At 43.9% G+C, this 22,500-nt stretch overlaps 1 protein-coding gene across 1 annotated transcript in view; it reads right to left on the reverse strand.

Annotated features, from left to right (window-relative positions):
* gse1b (Gse1 coiled-coil protein b) overlaps positions 1-22,500 on the reverse strand; it is a 174,305-nt gene that overhangs the window by 102,604 nt on the left and 49,201 nt on the right. Inside the window, exon 2 of the mRNA XM_030764695.1 lies at positions 16,419-16,596. Within this exon, the coding sequence (XP_030620555.1) occupies positions 16,419-16,596 (178 nt within the window). The remainder of the gene's footprint in view (positions 1-16,418; positions 16,597-22,500) is intronic.

The raw sequence follows: 22,500 nt of genomic DNA on the forward strand, positions 1-22,500 counted from the left end.
GGAGAGGAGAGTGAAACAATGGCTCATATTCCAGGTGACAGAAATGTTGCTTATCCCTCAGGACTGCTTTGCACTGTTTGGGAATGGAGTTTGTCATGACTCGAAATTTGCAGTGCTGCTTTTATCATGGGTTAACTTTCCTCTACAGTGTCGATAATTCCCTCTCCTTGTTTCAAATGCCACTTTTAGGGAAGGGTTTCCTGTTACTAAGAACATTCTGCTAATAGTAAATCAACATCAGAAGTGTGCTCCATATCATAACTTTAATTTCACCAATTGTGGCTTTTCTATGGGCACTTCTGACACAATTTTGTTGCAAATCATGTTGCTTGATTTTCAACCTTACCATTCTTTATTATCTTTAACCTTGGTCACTTGAAATTTTTCATTTCCCTTATCTCATTTGGTTCTTCATTTCTCTCTCTCTCTCTCTCTCTCTCTCTCTCTCTCTCTCTCTCTCTCACACACACACACACACACACACACACACACACACACACACACACACACACCCTACCCCCCTAAACTCTCTGATAGTGTACTTCTCTCCTAATCCACACTGTCAGGCTTGCTGCTGGTCTCTGAGTAATCAGATCCCAGCTGAATTTGTGCTGATCTCCATGGTGACACATCGCATGGCTAGTGTGGAGGCCAAGGCCTGGGTGCTGGATAATAACATCATAAAATCATAATAACCACCCGAACTAAACATAGACACACACATGCACACACACACACACACACACAAACACACACGCACACACACACACAGGCACACGCACACATGCACACATACACACACACTGATGTCGCTGCTTTATTAGCGAGGTCAAAGAACAGAGTCAGAGAGTAGACACAGGTGTTCTGTTTCAGACCTCTTGTCTCATGAATAATGACAATTAGATGCAAATCTGTCTCTTTGATTCCAGCATTCAGATCTAAGCGTCAATTGCATTAATTAATCAAAGCTCTTTTTTTCCTCAAAGGATGAGAAAATACAAGTAGTAGCAGTCAAAACATGAAATCACACACACACACGCACGCACACACACACACAGACACATTCAAATAAACACCTCAGGCAGTCACTGTCGGGGCTCTTGGATATGTCAACCATTGCATGTGCTGGGAGGACAAACAGAGAAACAAGTAGGGGTGTGTGTGTGTGTGTGTGTGTGTGTGTGTGTGTGTGTGTTTCTACACGTCTGTCTTACTTCAAGGTGCATTTACATCCCGCAGCAGTGCATCATCTTGCCCTAACGAGTTACAGGTGTTGTTATCCTCCTCTGTCTCCTTCTGTCAATGTGTGAGTGGCAGATGGCTTGTAATGATTCTGATAGATTAGTGTGGAGATGCAAGCACACACACACACACACACACACACACACACGCACACATACACACAGGCTAAAACATCCTGGCAGCTTTTTATGAACATGTACAATATGGACATGTAAAAAACCTTCTGATGTACACACTACAGAAAATCTAAATCTGTCTTTGCTCACTCCCATTTCTAAATCCAAAAGCTTAGCCACAGCTGCATGCTTCCAGAGGACACTTTTACAATTTTCATCCAACACCTTTCAGTGACAAAGCCATACTTACAGACACTCATTACAGAGAGCTGTGGAGCACACATACAGGCTGCTAAGCATTCAGAGCAAAAGGACAGTTTTACTAGTCACCTTTAAAAGGCTCCACAGACAGAAGACATGTCATTAAGCTTCTCTTAGCCCACACATACGTTTTAATGGCTTTGTTTATAGAAAACTGCCATGCAGAGCAGAGTCTTCATCAGGACTGGACGTTTTTTGATTTTTTTTTTTTTTCCCAGCTGGCCTGTTGTTTAAAGCACCCTATAGCTAGGGTCATATGTGATGGGTGGTAAGCTGTTTGTTGTGAGGGAACATGACTTTGGGTGAACACCACGAGGCACCAACCATGAGAGACACATACTGGTCATATCAGTCACAGCCTATTGCAGTCTCTCTCTCTCTCTCTCTCTCTCTCTCTCTCTCTCTCTCTCTCTCTCTCTCTCTCTCTCTCTGTAGCTGATCTGAACCTCATCTTTATCATTTCATGCAACTATACAACATTAGTCATTTCCTTTCTCTTTTTCCCTTTCACAATCACACTGTTATCCTCCCTCTCCTCTTCTCAGGATGATACTTCATCCTCACTTCACTGAACTGCTCTAAACTCATTTTTTAACACACTCGTTTGCATGCAGTAAGCCCCCCGTTTTCCAGAGCCCACCCACAACCGCAGCTAAAGACGCGCACTAGCCACGCCATCAATTTGTCATGTTCATCGCCACGGCAACGACCATGTCAGGCGTGAGTTACGGCAGGTATCAATATCTTGAGCATAAAACGGAGGCGCGAACGATATGCCCCCGTTTTAGAGCCCCTCGTAAAGCTAAATGATAGTTGAAGGGGAAGAGAGAGGGAGGGGATTGTGGAGAACGAGTGTCTGTCGTTAATGTGATGGCAGCGGGTTATAAATAAAACGGCGGGAGTTCTAATGCGTCTTTTTTTGCTCGACAGGAACGAGTGAGGGAACCGGGGGAAGCGGTGAGAGGTGGGACAAGACAGCACAGAGTCACTGCGTCCCACTGAGCACTAACTGATCCCTCATGTGAATTTGTGTGACCTGTCAGCGTCCAAAGTGTTTGCTTGGCTGCTGTAAATAGCCGGCCGTCTCCCGTGACATTGCCAAGCTGCCGATAAAACTGTCAACTCCAGTCTGCTCAGCTGATGAGCCTTCAGGACAGCCCCGACGAGTCATTAAGCTATCAGATTACACACGGAAGTGTGTGTGTGCTTGTGTGTGTGTGTGTGTGTGTGTGTGTGTGTGAGCATGTGTATGTGTGTGTGTGCGTGTATATGTGTGTGTGTTAGTGTAAATCGGTGAAACAAAATGACAACAGCAAACCTGTAAGTTGCCGTTGTTTAGTTTCACTGGGTTGTAGTCTGGCTTGTTTAAATATAAATGCTGTGCTTAAGAGAACAAGGTCACAGTTCAAGTGGGGAGGTTTACTCTCACCTGTGTTTAAACCATGGCCAAGTTTCCACTCTAACCCTCATTAATGCTCACAGACACACTGTTCTAACCATCTACAACCAGCTCCCACACCACAGATCAATAACGCCTCCCTGCAGGGCTCACACACACACACACACACACACACACACACACACACACACACACACACACACACACAGGCTACATACTGAGGGCTAAACACTACTGGACAGAGGACAGAGAAGACAGTAACATTTCATAACCACATACAAATGATTCTCCTTGGAAACGCTATCAAAGGACAGACTTTCAAAATCCATCATAGGGGTGCGGTGTACGTAATATCTCTAAGTAATAAGCTTTATTGTGATATATTAAATTAGTGTAATTCACTGAACAAAGTCTTTAACCCTGTGGTGTTGACTTTGCTGCAGTGAACATGTGGTGTTGAGTCACAAATGAGGGTCAGTGGACAGAGTGGCCATTGACATGACTGTGAATCACAGCAGAAGTGTCCTGAGGGACAGCCCTCGAAGTGGGGTAAACAGCAGAGGAAACAAACCTGAGAGGAGACAAATTAACGAGAGGGTTTTTTTTGTGGCAGTGGGGCTATGAACCGTTTTACATTTTGCCATTATTCCTCTGCCTAAGAGAGAAGAGACAGAAATATATAGGGCTAGAAAGAAACAGAACAATAGAGAAAATGTACATGTGAAGGACAAAACCATATTGTGGCAATTCATTCTTTTATTTTCATCTCTCTCTCTCTCTCTCTCTCTCTCTCTCTCTCTTTCTCTCTCTCTCTTTCTCTCTTTCTTTCTATTTCCATCAGAGAGCAAAAAAGGGAATTCATTTTGGCTCGGTTGATAAAAGCAGTGTTATTATCTGTACTGCTTTCCATCTCTTGCACTGGTGGTATTATTCTAAAACTAGCAGGGATCACCTTCTCCTGTTCTAATTAATTAAACCGCACACCACCACATCACCACAGCGACCGCAGGCCGGCTAATTAAAAACGCACTGTCGTCGCCACGGTGATCCTGCTCCCAAGGACAGGGATTGGCACGTGGAGAAAGGGGAGGAGAAAAGCAGGGAAAAGAGGACTACTTAAAGTCATACTCTGATGAATGAGAGCACTAATGAACTTTTTCCCCTCTCAAACCCTGAGACTATGTGTGTGTGTATGTGTGTGTGTGCGCGTGTGTGTGCGTGTGTGCATGTGTTCGCGTGTGTGCGTGTGCACGCGTGTGTGTGAGCAGCACAGAGTGGACTCCAGAGCAAAATAGGCCACTGCTGATTGGGAGACTGCTGCAGAAGCTAGTGGAGGTTCAGCACAGCCATTTAGATATCATTAGGATTGAAACTGTCTCCCTTCACCTTCTGACCCCCAGGCTACAGAGTCACAATACTAATGAGGATTTTTTTTTCCTGGAGTCTCTCTCTCTCTCTCTCTCTCCCTCTCTCTCTCTCTCCCTCACTTTCTCTGTCTCTCTTTCTCAATCTCCTTCAGTCTTTCTCCCTCTCTCCCTCCCTTTTTTTCTTCTTTCTGTTTCTGTCCCTCCCCAAACACACACACACACACACACACACACTCACATACACTCACATACTCTCTCTCTCTCTCACACACACACACACACACACAAGGATACACAGCTGAGCTGAGTTAGACAGGAACAGAGGGGGGGGAAAAAAAGAGAGAGGAAGCAGGAGCTGAAAAGACACTGTGAGAGTGTGAGAGAGAGAACATGAGAGTGACAGGAAATGTGGGTGAGAGCGTGAGGGAGTGAAGACAGCACCCTTTGAACACATAAATGAGGGGAAAAAAAAAAGAAGAGAGAAGAGAGAAGGGTGAGAAAGTGAGAAGCATGGCTCGCAGTCTGCTCTCCATCCCAGCTGGTCCCCATCAGCCAGGCTGGAGCCTGCGAGGCCCAGGGAGGGCGTGCTGAGCTCTAGCCATGTCACAACCAATCTTTTGTGATTGTCCACAGAGTTCCAGTACCGGCATACAGCTCTGCTAAGAGACTTATCGCTGATTCCATCAATAAATAAATAAATAAATAAATAAGACCAGGGGAAAAAAAAAAAAACACATTATCATAATAGTCCACTATCCACTGTGCACTCAGAGTCCGACTTAATTCAGTTACGCTCCAAATCACATTAGGCAGAGGGTCAAATGATGCCCACCCCACTCAGCAGATTCATAAAAATAAAACCCACAATGGTAATGATGACATTAATATAGTTTGCATTCAAGAGAGAAAGAGAGAGCCTGCCTAAGATTGAATGGATAACTGTGTTAATGCAGTGTGTTTGTATCTGAGGTTGTGGGACTCTGTATGCACAAAATCGAAAGAGAGAGAAAGAGAGCTTCAGAGAGAGTGATGCTATATATTATACATATATATAAATATGTGTGTGTGCGCGCGCATTTGTATGCATATGTATATGTGTGTGTGTGTGTGTGTGTGTGTGTGTGTGTGTGTGTGTGTGTGTGTGTAAGAGCAGTGGTCAGGAGTAGGGTATTATGAGTGCTGAGCAGTTGCTCTGTGGTGTGGTTGTATAATACATAAATGGCAGTAGAACTGAATTATTCAGGAGGGCATGTCACTTAACAAAAGCCTCTGCTGGCAGCCTATTCAAAAGCAGCTGAGGAGAGAGCACGCGTGTTAGCACTGTGATGAACAAGGCCTGACACAGGCTAGGACAGCAGAGAGAGAGAGAGAGAGAGAGAGAGAGAGAGAGAGAGAGAGAGAGAGAGATTATAGTTTTCAGACAGTGGGTTCTTCTGTGAGAGGCCATCATTTCACTTATGAATCTCCCTCCAGTGGTCATTTCAAGTAAAACACACCAGATACACTGAAAGTAAGCGATGACAAACCAGACTTGCTCCTAGGCCTGTTTCTCCTACACACACTGATACAGACAAAGACACGCACACACACACTAACACTCACACTCACACTCACACACACACACACACACACACACACATTCATGAGTGAGAGGAATGTGTAAGAGATCTGTGGATCTCCAAAGAGCTTAAACAGGTGAACTAAGGCAAGTAAAACAACACACGATGTCCCTGCTCAATAACAACTTCCTCCTACCTTATGGCATAGGTACTGAATGAAATGGGTGCAGCTGGGTACACAGTGGGATGGCTCACTTGACTGAATTTGCATGGAAAGGCAGACACAAGGCTGTTATCAGATGGAGAGGTGACACTCAAAGCCATCTAAATTCTGAACGAAACAGACGCAAACACAAACACGGAGACACCTGCTCGTGCCAGCACTGATGCTCATTTTAATTTTGAACAGGATCTACAAGTGTCTGAGTGTGTACATTATGAATCTGTGAAGTGTTCACAAGACTGCCTGTGTGCATACATGTGTGTGTGTGTGCTGTGTGTGTATGTCCTGCTCTTTTTCTCTCCCTCTGCTTCAAAAATTATGTTGGCAAGGAAACCAGCAACCCTGACCTAAGTGGGGAGAGGGAGAGAGAGAGAGAGAGAGAGAGAGAAAGAGAGAAAGAGAATGAAGGTGAGGGTGAAAGCAAAATAGTGGGCAAGTAAAGAAAATGTTTTGGAAAAATTGCTTTTGATATCCCCACCTGGAAAAATACAGGAAAAGACACTTAACCTCAAACAGGGAAGAAAGAAGAGAAGAGGAGAAGAGAGGAGGACAGGAGTCAGAATACTTTCCTAAATGGACATGGCACACACGGGATGTTCCAAAGCCAGCATGAGTAAAATGTTTATTTAGCCTAGGAGTGAAAATTCAGTGAAGCCACACAGACCGGTTGAGTAGCATTAGCATGTTACCATGTGTCAGAGGATAACATTCAGATGGAATATATTTAGAGAGAATATATTTATGTTCTGCAAAGCTTGTTACACAATGTGTTTCCTTTTACCTCTTAAATCTCCTTTGCCTCTCAATTCATCACTCAGAAACTGACTATAAGTACTGTGTGTGTGTGTGTGTGTGTGTGTGTGTGTGTGCGCGTGCGTGCGTGTGTGTGTGTGCGTGTGTTTGTGCGTGTATGCGTGAGTGCGTGTCTTTCTTTTCTTTCTTCAATTAAAGGTTGAGTTTCAGACACCATGAAAACAGTTAGCGGTATAGTGTGTGGCCAGTTAACAGACAATGTTTCGAATTTCAGTGAGGAAAAGGGAAATGGAAGCCAAACTAGTCTTTATTGGAACGTGTTTTTGAAATTAACCGCTGACTCTTTCACGGCCTTACTGTGAGTGTAGTGTAGAACATGTGTCATTTCATCTATTCACTTGGTATGTAAAGACTGTCAATTTCTCAAACTCCTCTATTCGTTTAAATTACGCTATTAATTAAAAAAAAAAAAAGGCTGATCATGATTAATGTGAAAATTGTTTAAACCAAGGCCATCTTAAGGTGTATAATCTGAATAAATGTAAAAGTGCCTTATTAAAAAAGTACAGTATTGTGCATGCGATTCACAATTTACAACCCTAATGACAGCATGTTTTAAAGTAGGCAAATGGAACAGGAAAGGTTTAATTTCTGTTTGCTGTGGTTTTAGCCTACACAAATTAAAGTGTGTGCAGTTCAAAGCCCAGTGATGAGGTTCACAACAAAGACTGAGTTAGATCAGAGATGTACTGTGAAGAAATGATTGCAAACTGACTGTTTCTTCTCATTTGTATGTAGAGAGAGAGAGAGAGAGAGAGAGAGAGAGAGACAGGGAGGGAGGTATAGCTACAGTAAATTATTACGTGTAACAAGAGTAGGATAAAGAGACGACTCACAAGGTATACATGCACGCTCCATCTGTACACACACCTACACACACATTTGAATATAAAAGACCAAATCAAAGCAATTAGGTTGTTTAAGAAATAATGGCTTATTGTTTGTTTGTTTGTTTTTATTTATTTATTTATTTTTAAATCGTATCAAGCTTAGCATTTCTTGATCAGAATGATCCGTGCCACTGAATCAAAAAGACTTAGGTAAGAGCCCATCTGTAAGCATTACAGCCAATGATCTGTTTTCAAATCCAAAGTCTACTGTGAGTCTATTAATTAGGTAGAGGGTGCACTGGTCACTTATACACACACACACACACACACACACACACACACACACATATATATATGTGTGTGTGTGTGTGTGTGTGTGTGTGTGTGTGTGTGTGAAGGATTGTCAAAATAAATACATCTCCTTAAAATGATTGTAACCGCCATTTTGCACGTTACATGGGTGCAGCGTGGTGACAAACCGGTCTGGCCATGTGTGTGTCAGGGTGGGGTGAGGAGTGAGACTTACAGTACAGTGGAGGTGCAACTCCCACAGACACACACACACACACACACACACACACACACACACACACAAAACACGGAACCAGGAACTGACAAGTCAACACTTCAGAGGTGAGAAAAACACAAGATGATGACAAGAAAAAGCTCAATCATTCTGGCTAACTTCCCCCTTTTTTTTTTTTTGTCTGTGTGAGTGTAACAGCTCTTTTATCTGATAGCCCGTGTCACAGAGATTAGAGCTAACGACACTCAGTTTTCATATCTCACTCACCATTCTCACTCTGAACCATTACATTTTCAATACTGCAAGTCACACTTGCCTCATTACTATCGCGCATCTTGAGGTCAAAGCAGAGGCCGTGAATTCTGAGAAAAACGTATCCCACTTCTTATACATGAATTAGCATTTGTGTATCAGTTCAAGAACCCATACCTATGTACAAGTTCACTATGATCTTTCTTGAAGAACATTCATCACTTAATTATACAGTGACATACAGATGTGTGCACACACACTGCAGTATCTGCAGTATCACACCATCCATCTCCTGTCTCTGTTAAAACTAGGGTTATAAAGCTACGGCACACGAACACGCACGCACACACACACACACACACACACACACACACACTCACACTTACGCAGCTGGTAAGAGCCCACAAACAGTAATGATTCTACATAATAAAACAAAAGCAAGGCCTACAACAAATGGACCACAGAAACCAGATACTATAATAATAAACTACAATGTAACAATAAGCTTACAGCACAAAGACCTCAACGGTAATGGAGAACATGGCTCAAGCTACATGACTCCAATCAAACATGGGGATTACAGGGTAATATAGGATTAAATAAGGCTGTGCTCATACGGCTGAAATTCATGTTTCACAAATCAGAGAAAAACAGGTCACACAGAGAAGGTAATGGAGTTAACACAGGGTTAATTGAGTCACAGTCAACACATCACACTTCACATCAGAATGTGAGCTTCTCACAACTGATGGAGAACTATGACAACTAAGTCTACAGCTCCACACAGACATTCATATCTGTATTTATTTCTGTGAACATCTTTTCACCTGCCCAACCCGACAATAAATCTCACACGTTTAGCTTCCCACTTTCATGTCGGAGGCCATGACCCCCATCTTCAAGGTCACGGCCCAGAGCCCCGCAGGTCTTCAACCAAACACCTGTTATTGACTGAGAATGTAAGAGGTCAAAAGTCACAGAGCTGAAAAGTGCAACTAGCGCACAGATAGTTTTGTCAAAACGTACAAAGTTCAGGGCCCCAGTAGTCAAAATGAAAAGAAAGAAAGAAAAAAAGAAAGAAAGAAAGACAGAAAGAAAGAAAGAAAGAGAGAAAGAAAGAAAGAGAGAAAGAAAGAAAGAAAGAAAGAAAGAAAGAAAGAAAGAAAGAAAGAAAGAACTTGTTTGAAACAGAAAACAACATAGTTGTGGCTGATTAAGGCTGCAGTATGGTAATGTCCCGATGTGGTTCCACACAGTCATGTGATTATGTGTTTTCTCTAAGTAAAAACTACAGTCGATTTTACAATAGCAACTTTTGGTTGCAGTTGAGAAACCACACGCTGTAAAACCAAATTTTATAAACAAGGAGAAAGTGCCTATGTCTGATTGATTGTTCCTTGTCTGGAGGCATCCTACTGAGCTAAAGGAATAATCTTTTATCTTCGTCTACCCAAAAACCTCAAACGACTCAGACGCCAGTTTAGATTGAAAGGAAATAAGGACAATTTGTTGGTTTGTGTGTGTGTCAGGAAACTGATTGGCTGGTATATGTTGCCAAGGAAGCAGTGATCCAATCAACAGATCCAAAAAAATGGTAGTTAGCAAGGCTGGGGCCATCAGTATTATAGAACTGGATCCTGTTAAGAGACTCTGGGTCTTTTTAAAAAAAAAAAAATTCTGAGCTCTCCCAGATCTGTGGTTCAGCAGTGACATTGACGCTGACGTACTGCATCAAAGACTGAGAAAACCTCACACCACAACCCTCATTACACACACATCCTCTGCCTCCCTCTTTCCATCTAGAGTGAGTTAGGGGCATAACCTCCTGCCCACCCCGTGAGAGACTAATAACATTGGCATGAAGCCAAAGCCACTGTCTCCTGCCTAATTCCCTTCCTCAGGCCACGACATACCACCGAACAGACTCCAACCAGAAAAACATTACACACCAGCCCTGTCAGCTTCCATCTCTCTTTTCCTTTCTCGCTCTCTCTCTTTCTCTTTCTCTCTCTCTCATTCCTTCTCTCTATTCTCCACTGTATTCTCGACACTCTTTCATAGAAGTCAGTGCTTTGGAAAAAGAGGGCACAAAACTGGAATTCCCCCTAGAATGGCATTGCCAAGAGACTCAAAATATCTGCAGTAACATTTTGATCTCTGTTTCTCTCTTTTTCACTCGTTTCTCTGTCCTAATCTAATCCTAAACAGTGGCAGCTACCTTGTCACTGTCAACTGTGACTGGCCCATCTTTCTGTTCCCTTTGCCGAGGAAGAGTAAGATGGAGGGAAAGACGGGGAGCATTCATTTATCTTGTGTTTTCCCTCTCTTTCCATACCTCTCACCATCTCTCCAGCTGACAAAAAAAAAGGGGAAGCCCCCTGATGTTTACACATCCTCAAGAGCCCTGGGGAGTATGGCAAGTCACCAGGGTGTGTCAGTTACAATGTAAACATTCATTTAGCCTGCATGTGCACACACAAACACGCATGCACACACAGAGACACACACATACACACACACAGACACATACACACAACACACATACACGCATGCACATGCACACAAACACAAACCTATACACACACACACACATGTGGCTCATGTGGCTGAGTGAATTGAATAGTATTATTCTTAGCTGAGGGGTTGAGTTTGCAGTGTGTGTATGTGTGCGTGTGTATGTGTGTGTGTGTGTGCCTGTATGTTTGTGTCTGTACATGTAGCTTTTTTCGAATGGATAATTATAAATGAGGGGGTACACATTCTGCACGTTTAACAAGGTTTTATATCCCTCCTTCCTACTCAGACAATGGCTGCTTGTTATGCTAGCGGTGAGATTGCACTCTATTGATTTACTCTGTTTATGAGCTGCTCTGGTAGCTTTAAAAACACACTGCTACCAACCTCCAGGAATTCAAACAAACTATCTATCACAACATCAACTGCAGCCAAAAAAAAAAAAAAGAAAAAGAAAATGCACAGGCCAAACCGCCATTTGAAAAATGGTTTGAATCCCATACTCTTAAGACCTATCCCTGGACACAGTTTCTCTAACTGCTCTAAGTACTACATACACTACCCTGTCTTCACCAAGTATCCCTATCATCACCATCATCAGAAATATTCCACCACATAATAACACCAGCCCAGGTGACTGAAGCTGCAGACAGTGCAAAGGTCACCTGACTGCAAGAGTAAAGGAAGCAGCTCTTACCCCTCAACCCCTGTGTTCTCCTGTGTCTGTCTCCTGTGTGTCTGTCCATCAGGATGTGGCCTCCCTGTCGCAGACTCTCCTTGGTCAATTCTCTGACAAGAGTTTAAACTATCCACTTACACGTGTCTACTGCGGAATCCTAGCGTCTCTCTATAGATCACAGCAAGCATAACTACAATAACTACATTGTTGTAAAGCTATTTATTTCCCTTAAAACTTGGATAAGTCATCTGAGTGAGTGACAGTCCTGTCTATCTGCCTTTGATGGAGGTAGTGTTGATGCGTGCGTGCGTGTGTGTGTGTGTTTGTCTGTAGTACTGAAGTACTGAGGGCTGAAGAAGATGACAGAGTGGCTGGGCTGTGGTCAGTCAAATCTCATATATGCTCTCCTCCTCCCTCTGCCTCTGTTTCCTGTGTGAAAGCACTCTTCAATTCTTTTATTTCACTCTCCCTCTCTCTCCCTCTCTCTCTCTCTCTCTCTCTCTCTCTCTCTCTCTCCCTCTCTCTCTCTCTGTCTCTTTCTCTTTAAGCCACAGGCTTGTGTCAGACAATCATATGGATCTTTCTCTCCCTCTCCCTTTCTCCCTCTCTCTCTGTCTCTCTCGCTATTTATCTGTCTGTCTCTCTCCCTGTTTAACAAGTCTTCTTGCTTTTCAGTTTTCGGCAGCATAGGCTGAGGAATCTTTGAGTTATAGGAAGCCCCAAACACACAGGAGAGAAGCCATAAAGAACTCCACTATCACAAACTGTTTATCTGCCATGTCTGCCAAGGCAGAACAAAGAGATAGCAGGCTACACTTCACAATCTTTCATCATAAAGACAGATAGTGGCTCATAAAACAGAACCCCAACCTGACCATATCTTAAAACCCCTGAGAGATTTAGGAACAACCTCTTTCAGCTGACTGCAAAAACAGAAATGTGAACCGTTCTTCCTCTCCGTGTCGCCGTTTAACTGTATGCTCTCCCAGAAACTCTAAACTCGATGTGATGTGCTCTAAAACACAACCACATTGTGGAGGCAGTGCTTTCATGGCAATAATTACACGATGTCAAGGACCCTTGTTTCCGGGGGAATTCACAACGACGTTGTAAAAAGTCAAGTGCCACATTTATGCAAAATTTCACTGCTTTTAAACCCACAACAAAACAGAAATGCTTTTATGTGGAATACCATATTTCAGCTGATAAAACAACATCGGTGTGGAGAAATTCTCTTTTACCTCTCACCCACCAATACTGATATGAATACATTTACACTAGGATGGATGAATGACTATAAAAATAGCTGAAGGAACTGCTCTGATTTATTATACAGACCATGTTGTCTTCCTCTGCTACAATGTTTCACTGCATCTCTGTGAATTACACTGGACCTTCTTAACAACAGGCAAAATAAAAAGGTTAAGAAAACTGAACTGCCAATCTGACATAGCATCTCTTTGAACCTTTGATTAATTATCACACTTGACAGAGTTTTCAGGGATATTTGATGTTAGGTAAGTTAGATAAACAGGGATATACTCCCCTCCACACACACACACACACACACACACACACACACACACACAGTGGGTTATGTTAGGTCACATTTATTCCTATAAATGTGGTAAGTTGTGACACACTGTTCCTCTTTATGATTGCCAACACACACACTCTGGTGGCCAGAGGTGGAAGGATAATGGCTTTTTCTTACAACATTCATCTGTTTCACAATGTAACCAAATTGAAACTTGTGTGTGGAGGAGATGTTTCTTCACAGTGCAGTTTAGTGAAGCAGAGTGAGAGAGGAGAGCGTTTGCCCAGAGATTGTGACTGATGAGAGTGTGTAGAGGCTCCAGGGCAAGGAGATGCTGTGGTGAGGGGACAAAGCCCCAGAGAGGAGAGGGGAGCACGGAGCTCTGGCACTGCTGGAGAACAACCACACAGCATTTAGCAGAAACAGTGCCCCCCCTTCCCTGGCTAACTCATCCAACCCCATCAGTTCAACACAGACTAGACACTCCAACGAGACAGAGTGGCAGTGCAAAGATCACATATCAAACGCACATACACATAGACACGCACGCGTTCGTACACACACACACACACACACACACGCACACACACACGCACACACATACACCTTGCAGGGAAATGGGCCGTGTGATGTGGAATAAAAGCTGACGAGGCAGGCGTGTGATGCTACCAGATTAAATAAAGCATGACCCTGCTTTGTGTGATGCTGGGGAAAGAGGGAGGTTGGGAGATGAGTAGAGTGACCCTGAGAAATCCCCCAGAGTGCCCTGCCTGGCTCCGCACGCCCTGATCCCTCTGGCTGTGTTCCAAAAAGAAGCGCGTTCAACACAGCACGTCAGCACCAGGCCTCGGCACACAGGGGAGAGACAGAGAAAGAGAGGGGAGGGAGCTCCAGGCTAATCTGAGTATACCAGAGAGAGAGAGAGAAGGAGAGAGAGAAAGAGAGAGAGAGAGAGAGAGAGAAAGAGAGGCACTGTAGCCGAGTGTATGATTGAAGGGGACAGGAGCACTTTCCACATAAAGCTGTATGAGCATGCTAGCCTAGCACTGATGCCTTAGCCCCAGGGAAACAGCACTGAGGCACTAGAGAAAACAGACAATTCCTCAGCTCTTGTCCTCCTCTCCCCCCCTCTCCTTATGTCTTCTTCCCACCATTTTGTAAATGAATGTGTGAGACGGTATACACCTCTCCAAATGGAGCTCACAATGATTTCCGTTCAAAACTGCAGTCTTAACAGATAACCAGATAATGGTCTCTCTTATGCTTATGAAAAAAGAAAATCCAAAACATGACATTTCTCTGACAACTCTGGCTCGGCAACCACTTCAAAATGGTCGCCCGGTCTGAGCTATTTAAAACGACCTCCAAAGAAAACAATGTCTTCCACAGATTTCCTGGCAGAATTTTCAATTGACACCCAAAGTACCTCATCACGTGGACTTTAACTCAGAGGAGCCAGTTGTCCACAGCTGTCATTAGCATCGCTCCTCAGACAGTTTTAATGCCTTAATGCCCCACTCAGCATGGTAGACGATGATTAGAGCAAATAGAAGCTGACAGTGCGCCTCCGGTTCCACTCTGTCCTCTTCACGAGCATATGGGAATACTCTATGAATAGCAAAAACTGAGCTAACAATAACTCATAGTGACTGGTCAAAGTCATCAGCAATTCTCTCACAGTCTCCACTCAATTCAAGTGTTATCAAATAAAAATATTCAAACCTTTATTTATTTATTTCATTTTGAACCCCCGAGTTGAGTTGTCAGGCTCGGTGCTTGGCAGTTTGAGTCTATTGTTTGGGACCGTCTCTGAGTAACACTGCTGGATAAAGCTACCACTTATTGTTTCAGACAAGCTTTGGTGATGCACAGTCTTACTTGATAGCGACAGCGAACGTTGAGTCGGCCGCTAGTTTGAATATGGTGATATGCTAATAAAACAAGATTCCCCCCAAAGCATTTGCAAAAAAAACAAAACTACATGGAAATGAGTGTCCTGCTTGGTGGATTTGGAGAAACACATTTGAATACTGAACAACTGTGAAAGGCCCAGGTGACACCAATCTGCATGTGTCCACAAATTGAGAAATCAAAGTGATAGCACTGCTTTCATGGAAAACACCTGGCATCTAAAGTCATTTACCGCTGTGCAAGTTAATATTATGTTTGTGGTGAAACACAACACTGGGAATTCCCGCTTTTTTTTTGGACTGATATATAAGCCTGGGACGCCGAAAGATTTATCTCTCCACTTATGACACAATTGTTCCTTAATGGGATTTCATTAGATTTTGTGAATCTACTTTCCTTTCATCACACTCCTAGACAGATACGCCCCCCCCCCCCCCCGCCCCCTCCTTAAATGCACAAATACATTAGTGTTTGCTTTCTTTGTGTAGTTAGATAATGACTACTGTTAGTCTAACTCCCTGTGAAAGATATACAGGCATGTGAGCACAAAGAGCAGAGGGTTTTGCTGCATACCAAAGCAGCATCGCCCAGAACAGGACGTGAGGGCCAGACGACGTGAGCGTTATCAAGCTATTCCTTTCAACAGAGGTCAAAGTCCAGCTGCACTCCCTCCCTAAATACGCCAGCAACCAAACTAAAGGGGATATTTGGGCACTTTGCCATTTCCCTAACCACAGTCTCGCCACAGAGGTGGTTCAGGTTTACATCCATCACTCACACAGACACGCTGTTGACGTGAGAAGAAGCTGTGTACATAGATAGACTTTGGCACGAGCACGTGTATTCCGAGGTTTCATGCGGCCATTGAATTCGAATCTATGAAGTAATACATTAGTTTTGGTGCTAGATATGTACATCCTGAAAGAAAAGTAGCAGCACAACCAAGGTTTTCAGGGAACATATTTCGTTAAAAACAGATGGGAACTGCACCCGCAGTAAGCGGAAAAATGCCTGAGGGAATAAGGTGTTGCTGCTTTAGAAGTGCTACCTAAAGACTGTACTTGCAACTTGGAAAACGCAAGGGAAAAAGTAATGGAAGGAAGAAGTAGAGTTTATGTGAAAAGAGGGAAACACAGATAGATAGCGCAGGAATGAAGGAGATTCATGGCTCAGATCCACAGTAACTCACTGGATGGTGGTCGTTCCGCTCTCTCAGTCTCCTGGCTGCTGGAGTGAGGGATGGTAGAGATGATCCCTGGGTCACAGGATGAGGAGTGGCCTGGCTCTGAAATCTCCTCCACTTTAGCACTCGGCTGACCAGACTCAGTCCCTTTACCGCTGCCGACCAGCCCTTCCACAGTGGAACCCTGTAGGATGTTGAACATATTAATGTCAGTCAATTTGATCATCAGTAGCTGGTTCTTCACCTAAAAAAGAACAACAAAGTATAAATATAAAGCATCAGTGAATGATTGCTTTCGACAGCAAGTCCAAAATGTTACTTTGAAAGCTATGCAAAATCAAGGATATAAGAATATCTAACCCAATCAAAAGTCACTTCAGCGAACCTGGCAAATCACACAGTCCAACGTCACTCAAGTAACTCCTCAAACATCTACCGACTGTCCACCATCACACAGATGATAAAACGTACAGTCTAATTCTCTGACGGTCCCAGGTGGGCTTAGAACTGACTGCATGGCGCCATTAACATCTGAGGTGCCTTGTCACCACTGCCACAAGTTTCAGCTGCTGTCTCTGCTTTGATTATTTCTAGTGAGAAACGCACAGCGAAGGGTATCCAGCACTTGGATTTAAAAGCCTCCTCTTTTCACACAAGTGACAGGGCCTAGACAGGCGACAGCTTGCTTTTGGATGTGGCAGGATTCTCTCGTCTCTCAGAAAAGAGAGAGAGAGAGAGAGAGAGAGAGAGAGAGAGAGCTCACAGACGTGAAGTAACAGCCAGTGGATAGGCACTGAAGGGAGAGACGTGGGTTGACCATGAAAAGAAAAGTAATGGGTAAAAAAAAAGAAAAAAAAAAGAACGATAGGGTGGAACTGTCAAGTAGAAGTCTGGAGCAGGGAGGTGGGTGAGGACTTAAAAGCAGCCATGATGGCTTCCTCCACTGACGAGTGGCAGGGAGACAGGCTGCGGATGTGCTGTGTGTCTGGTGACAAAAGAAACCCTGGGCTGATGAAATAAACATGATTCCCAGCAGGAGACAGAGAGATGGAGAAACACAGGACCCTGGAGTGAGACAAAACTCCTTTGCTTTTTTTTTTTTTTTTTTTTAAACACAGACTCTCTGATGCACATATGCCTAAAAATAAACCCCATACAATCCTTAATTACTTCTCTTGAGGAGTCCAGAGCTTTCACTCAGAGCTGTAGACAGATAGAACAGGAAATGAATACATAGATAACAAACCCAAAGTGACTCCTTATGTGTGTGTGTGTGTCTGTGTGTGTGTGTGTGTGTGTGTGTGTATGTGTGTGTGTGTGTGTGTGTGTGTGTGTGTGTATGTGTGTGTGACCTAGTACGGCTTTTGTCCTCTCACTTACACAGTAGCTCTAAGCAGGATGAGATGGTATTTGATGAACTTCAAACGCACACTCATGCCTGATTACATACACACACACACACACACACACACACACATATACATATACATATACAGATACACTTACATGTACACACACACACACACCTTCTGTAACTTTTACATTATCAGGATACTGGCTGATGTACACCTTACAGTTTTGCTTTAACACCATGTATAGTACATTGTTTTTACACCACACTATGTTTTAGGTGCACTCTGAATGATACAGACCAGGTGAGGTCACATTAGCTGGAACCAAGATAGAGGGGTTGTGTTTAAAGTCCTGAGGACTGGCCACAGAGCTGGAGGACCCAGTGAAGATGGTCTGTATGTGCTGAAGTGAAAGAAACACTCAGAGACCTCTAGCCTGCCTGCCCCAGGACATTTTATCATCTCTGCTCTCTAAACTCAACCTCCACACAGCTGCAGGCAACAGCATGACTGTCTCACACAAAGGGAGGGATCTTTAAGTATAAATAACTGCAGGTAAACACTTCGATGTGTGTCTGGGGACATTACTCCTCCTACACACTCAGTTACTTCCAAAATGACTCCTACCCTTGGAGCTAGATGCCCCTGACTATATGAAACTCCATTTGAAGGGGCTCCTTCACCTTTTCTCCTCTCTTCCAGAAACTTCAAAAAGACACGGAGAGAAGGTGATAACCTGAGCGGTGTAACAGAGTTGTCCGTGACAGGCCAGACAATAGATCATGACAACAGGGACGAGACAAAAGAGTTACCTAATAAGCAATGTGGAGATCTCGCCTTTTTTTTTTTCTTTCTTTCTTTCTTTTTTCTTTTCTTTTTTCTTTTTTTTTTCTTTTTAGAGAGAGAGAGAGTTCATTTTGCTGCGCTGCCTTGCAGCAGTGTAAGTAGAACTGAGAGTGAGTTTTGCAAGTTCCCTCCGGGCTTATCTCAATGATGGATCGTGGAGACAGGAAGGGCAGCTCAAAAAGACGACCGTGGGAGTTTATGTGGAACCGGGGCACATACCCAACAGTAATAACTCTGTTAACAAGCCCATGAGGGCCTCCGACTACAACCCCCGGTGTTGAAGGTCATGATCTGTAGTTATCATGATTCAGATACATATGCTGAAGTGCCGAATGCATAATAAAACAAACAGAAGCAGATTAAATGTTTCAATAAATATTCATGTACATTATCATCCATATATTACTGTGTCCTCCACATCAGAGAACAGATGGCATACGAGAAAAGGAACAAAAAAAAGCTAAATAAATGTGTGTCACACTACAATGTGAGAAGCCAAGAATTCATTATGTGCCATCACTTCAGCACAGATCTGAGGGCGATCATATGACACTTATAATTAGCAATATAATGAATATGTGTGTATCATTACAAGACAGGAGCATATCTATTACAGGAGCAACCTTGTATCACAGAATGTTCGTGGTGTGAATACTGCAAGAAAGGTTTATAAAAAGACTGTCCCACCGTTTTTAAAAACTATTATTAAAAGGAAAGTCGTCTATAAGATGATTTTTCTCTGTTCTCTGACATAGCACAGAGAAGCAAACAGATTCTCTGCAACTTTACTGCTGGTACAAAAATACCAGGTATTGAAAAATTCTCGGTTATTAACGGTCAAGTGCTACCACAACAGAAAAAAAAAAAGACAGTCTAGTGTCTGAGAGACTTTGCAGGCACCGAGATGTAGCGAGGGCTGAGGGACAGATCAGATGGGTGGAACAAGCCGTCAGCCACGGTTAAAAGCTGATGTGTGGTAAATACGTGAAGACAGGGTATATTGACCCGCTGGCTTCATGCACTGAGCTAATTAGTCTTGCGCTTTCTTTGGCAGAGATACACTGACGGCATCCAAACGCTCCTCCGACGAGAGAACAGGAGCCCGATAGGAGCCGCGTGTCTCGGTGCTCATCGCGCTACGCTCCTCTCCTCTCCTCTCCTCTCCCACCGAGCACTTTTGACTCCTCCGCATGGCCCGGTTCAATACAAAGCATTCTAACACCACCACACGACCGATTAATTAAGCCTCTGAGTCAGAGCAGGAGTCCTGCATTCATTAAAGCCCATTAGTAAATGGACAGACACACACTGCACTCAGTCAATACTGACAGAAAAGGAAGAGGACAATGAGAGTAACACTAGACTACTAACTATCCAAGCCATGTTGGTTTCCCTCTGAGAAGCAGTGGGAGTTAATTGTGATAAAAAAAAATGGCAGCATTGGAGAACGTGGCTCATAGTGCGGCACATGAGAATGTGCTAAAAACCACGATTCATTTCACATCAAATCTTTACGAGTAAAAAAAAAAAAAAAGACATACTGACACCCAGAAGACCAGATCTCGGTAGCGGCACTGGATAGTACACTAATCCCAGCTTGTTCTTCTTCACTACCTCTTCACTCACCATTCCCAACACTACACTCCTGACTCAGGCACGTGGCTCATCTGCTGAAATTGGCTTTCAGGCTTCAGTGTGCCCACCACAGAGAGATGGGCAGGCAAAAGTTTATGTAGGGATCAGTCATGCGGAACAGAATGGCTGGAGGAATAGGTGTGGGCAGAGAAAAGTAATATCCTTTAATACCAGTGACCCGGGGGTAGGTAAGGTTAGGTCGCATGATGGGTGTGTGTGTGTGTGTGTGTGTGTGTGTGTGTGTGTGTGTGTGTACGTGTGTAGAGCACATGATAAATTGAAAGAATGATTGCTGATGACAGTTTTGCCAGGGGACCATTTTAAATAGACACAGGTAAAGCTGATCTCACTCTCAAGTTTGGTTCATCATCACTCGATAGCACTGGAGGAAACAATCACAGTACATAACACATGCACAGTTGTCAGGGTAAACTTGACCAGAGAGAGCATGAGAGAGAGAGAGAGAGAGAGAGTGAGAGAGAGAGAGAGAGAGAGAGAGAGAGAGAGAGAAAGAGAGAGAGAGAGAGAGAGTGAGAGAAAGAGAGATTTTCTCTCAGGTAAGACTGTGATAATATGTTTATAGAAGATGATTTGACCCTTGCGCGTTCTGTAGTCAGTGTATGACCTGGGTGACTGAACTTAGTGGTTTTCAATGTAGCTTAATTGATTACCTGCAAGCTTTGTTGATCCAGAGGAATCAATACCCTGACAACAAATTAGTTGCACTCTGCTTTCAGGTGTTCAGAACATAATCATAATAAACAGATATATGCTCTAGTGGAAGTGGCTCTTGATTCTCTTGAGCTTGAGTTTCACTAGAGTGGAGTGTAGATCAGCTGATTTGTGAACTCTGTCCACAGAATTCACTGCTCTGTGTTAAACTGTAGAGTGGAGTGTGTGTGTTCTGTGAGTGGAGAACTTTAGTCCCTCAGAGAAAGTCAGAGAAAGCTCCTGTACAGCTGCAGGCTAAGCAGTCAACCGCATTGACACAGTCTGACGTCTCATTCAAACAGAGAAAGCTCTCTCTCTCTCTCTCTCTCTCTCTCTCTCTCTCTCCTCTGTTTCTTTCTCTCCTTTTCTCTCTTCTCTTTCTTTCTCTCTCTCTCTCTCTGTCTTTCTCTCTCTCTCAACCCCCCCCCCCCCCCCCCCCCCCCCCCCCCCCCCAGTGTGTTTGCATGCGCGCGCGTGTGTGTGTGCGTGCGTGCGTGTGTGTGTGTGTGTGTGTGTGTGTGTTTGTGTTTGCCTCCTCTCTTTTCCAGCTTCCTGCCTTGTGGCTCCACTGCGCTTTGCCCTAAGATGTAGGTGTCCTGGCTGCAGACTTGTCCTTGCCACAGGTACTAAACATGACTATGACTCCTCCAGCAACCTCACAGCCACAGAAAGATGTCAGTGAGTCAGGAGCAAGCACAAACAGCCCAGGCAGGCTAACGTCAGGCCCACAGGGGTGGTTCTCACATCCGGAGCCAGGTCAGCCATCCCACTGTGGCGTTTAATGAGAGAGTGCTGATAAGAGATTCCCCTCAGAGAGAACACCTAGTCACAGGATGCTGTCAGGACTAGGGACGCTGGAGGTGTTAACATAACAAGGTGACCTTTAACACCTGCACACGAGGGAATAGGCAACCATTCATTTGTTAAGACTTTCCATTTGTGATGACAGAAAAATTGTCATTAGATTCTGTTTATAGGTCTAAGCAACTACCACCCACAACATTCTTCCAAGGGTCTTTGGAAAGGTGAATCATTATGCTACTCAGAAGGGAATACACACACACACACACACACACACACAATGATATAAATGAGTGATATAAAAATTTTTCTGCTTCCTGTTACTGATTAGCACAAAGGAATAACAAACTCACAAAGACAGATGGACACACATGCCCTCCACCACCACCTCCCCCCCCCCTCTCTAACCAGTCTTTTTCCTACACAGAGCTGCGGTTATTAACGCCTTGCCACATGCTATCTAAAGCCCTGAGGGAACTAAGACAGGAAAAGGGTAAGTGCTATCGATTCACCACTTCCTGCCTGCCAAACAGTTGGAGCAGAGTGGGCTGACCACTTGACCGTCTGTTACTCAGCGTGATCCTGACCTACACAACAGGAGAGCTGAGCAAAGACTGAAGGGGTTTAGTGGGGCTACAAATGAGACAGGTCAAAGTCTGTGTTTAGTCTGTGGTGTACAGCACCGATAGTCAACTATACTTACAGTACCTGCACTATGCTCCATGTCAGATACGTGCTAAATG

Source organism: Chanos chanos, chromosome 2 (assembly GCF_902362185.1).
Source record: "Chanos chanos chromosome 2, fChaCha1.1, whole genome shotgun sequence".
NCBI classification, from domain to species: domain Eukaryota; kingdom Metazoa; phylum Chordata; class Actinopteri; order Gonorynchiformes; family Chanidae; genus Chanos; species Chanos chanos.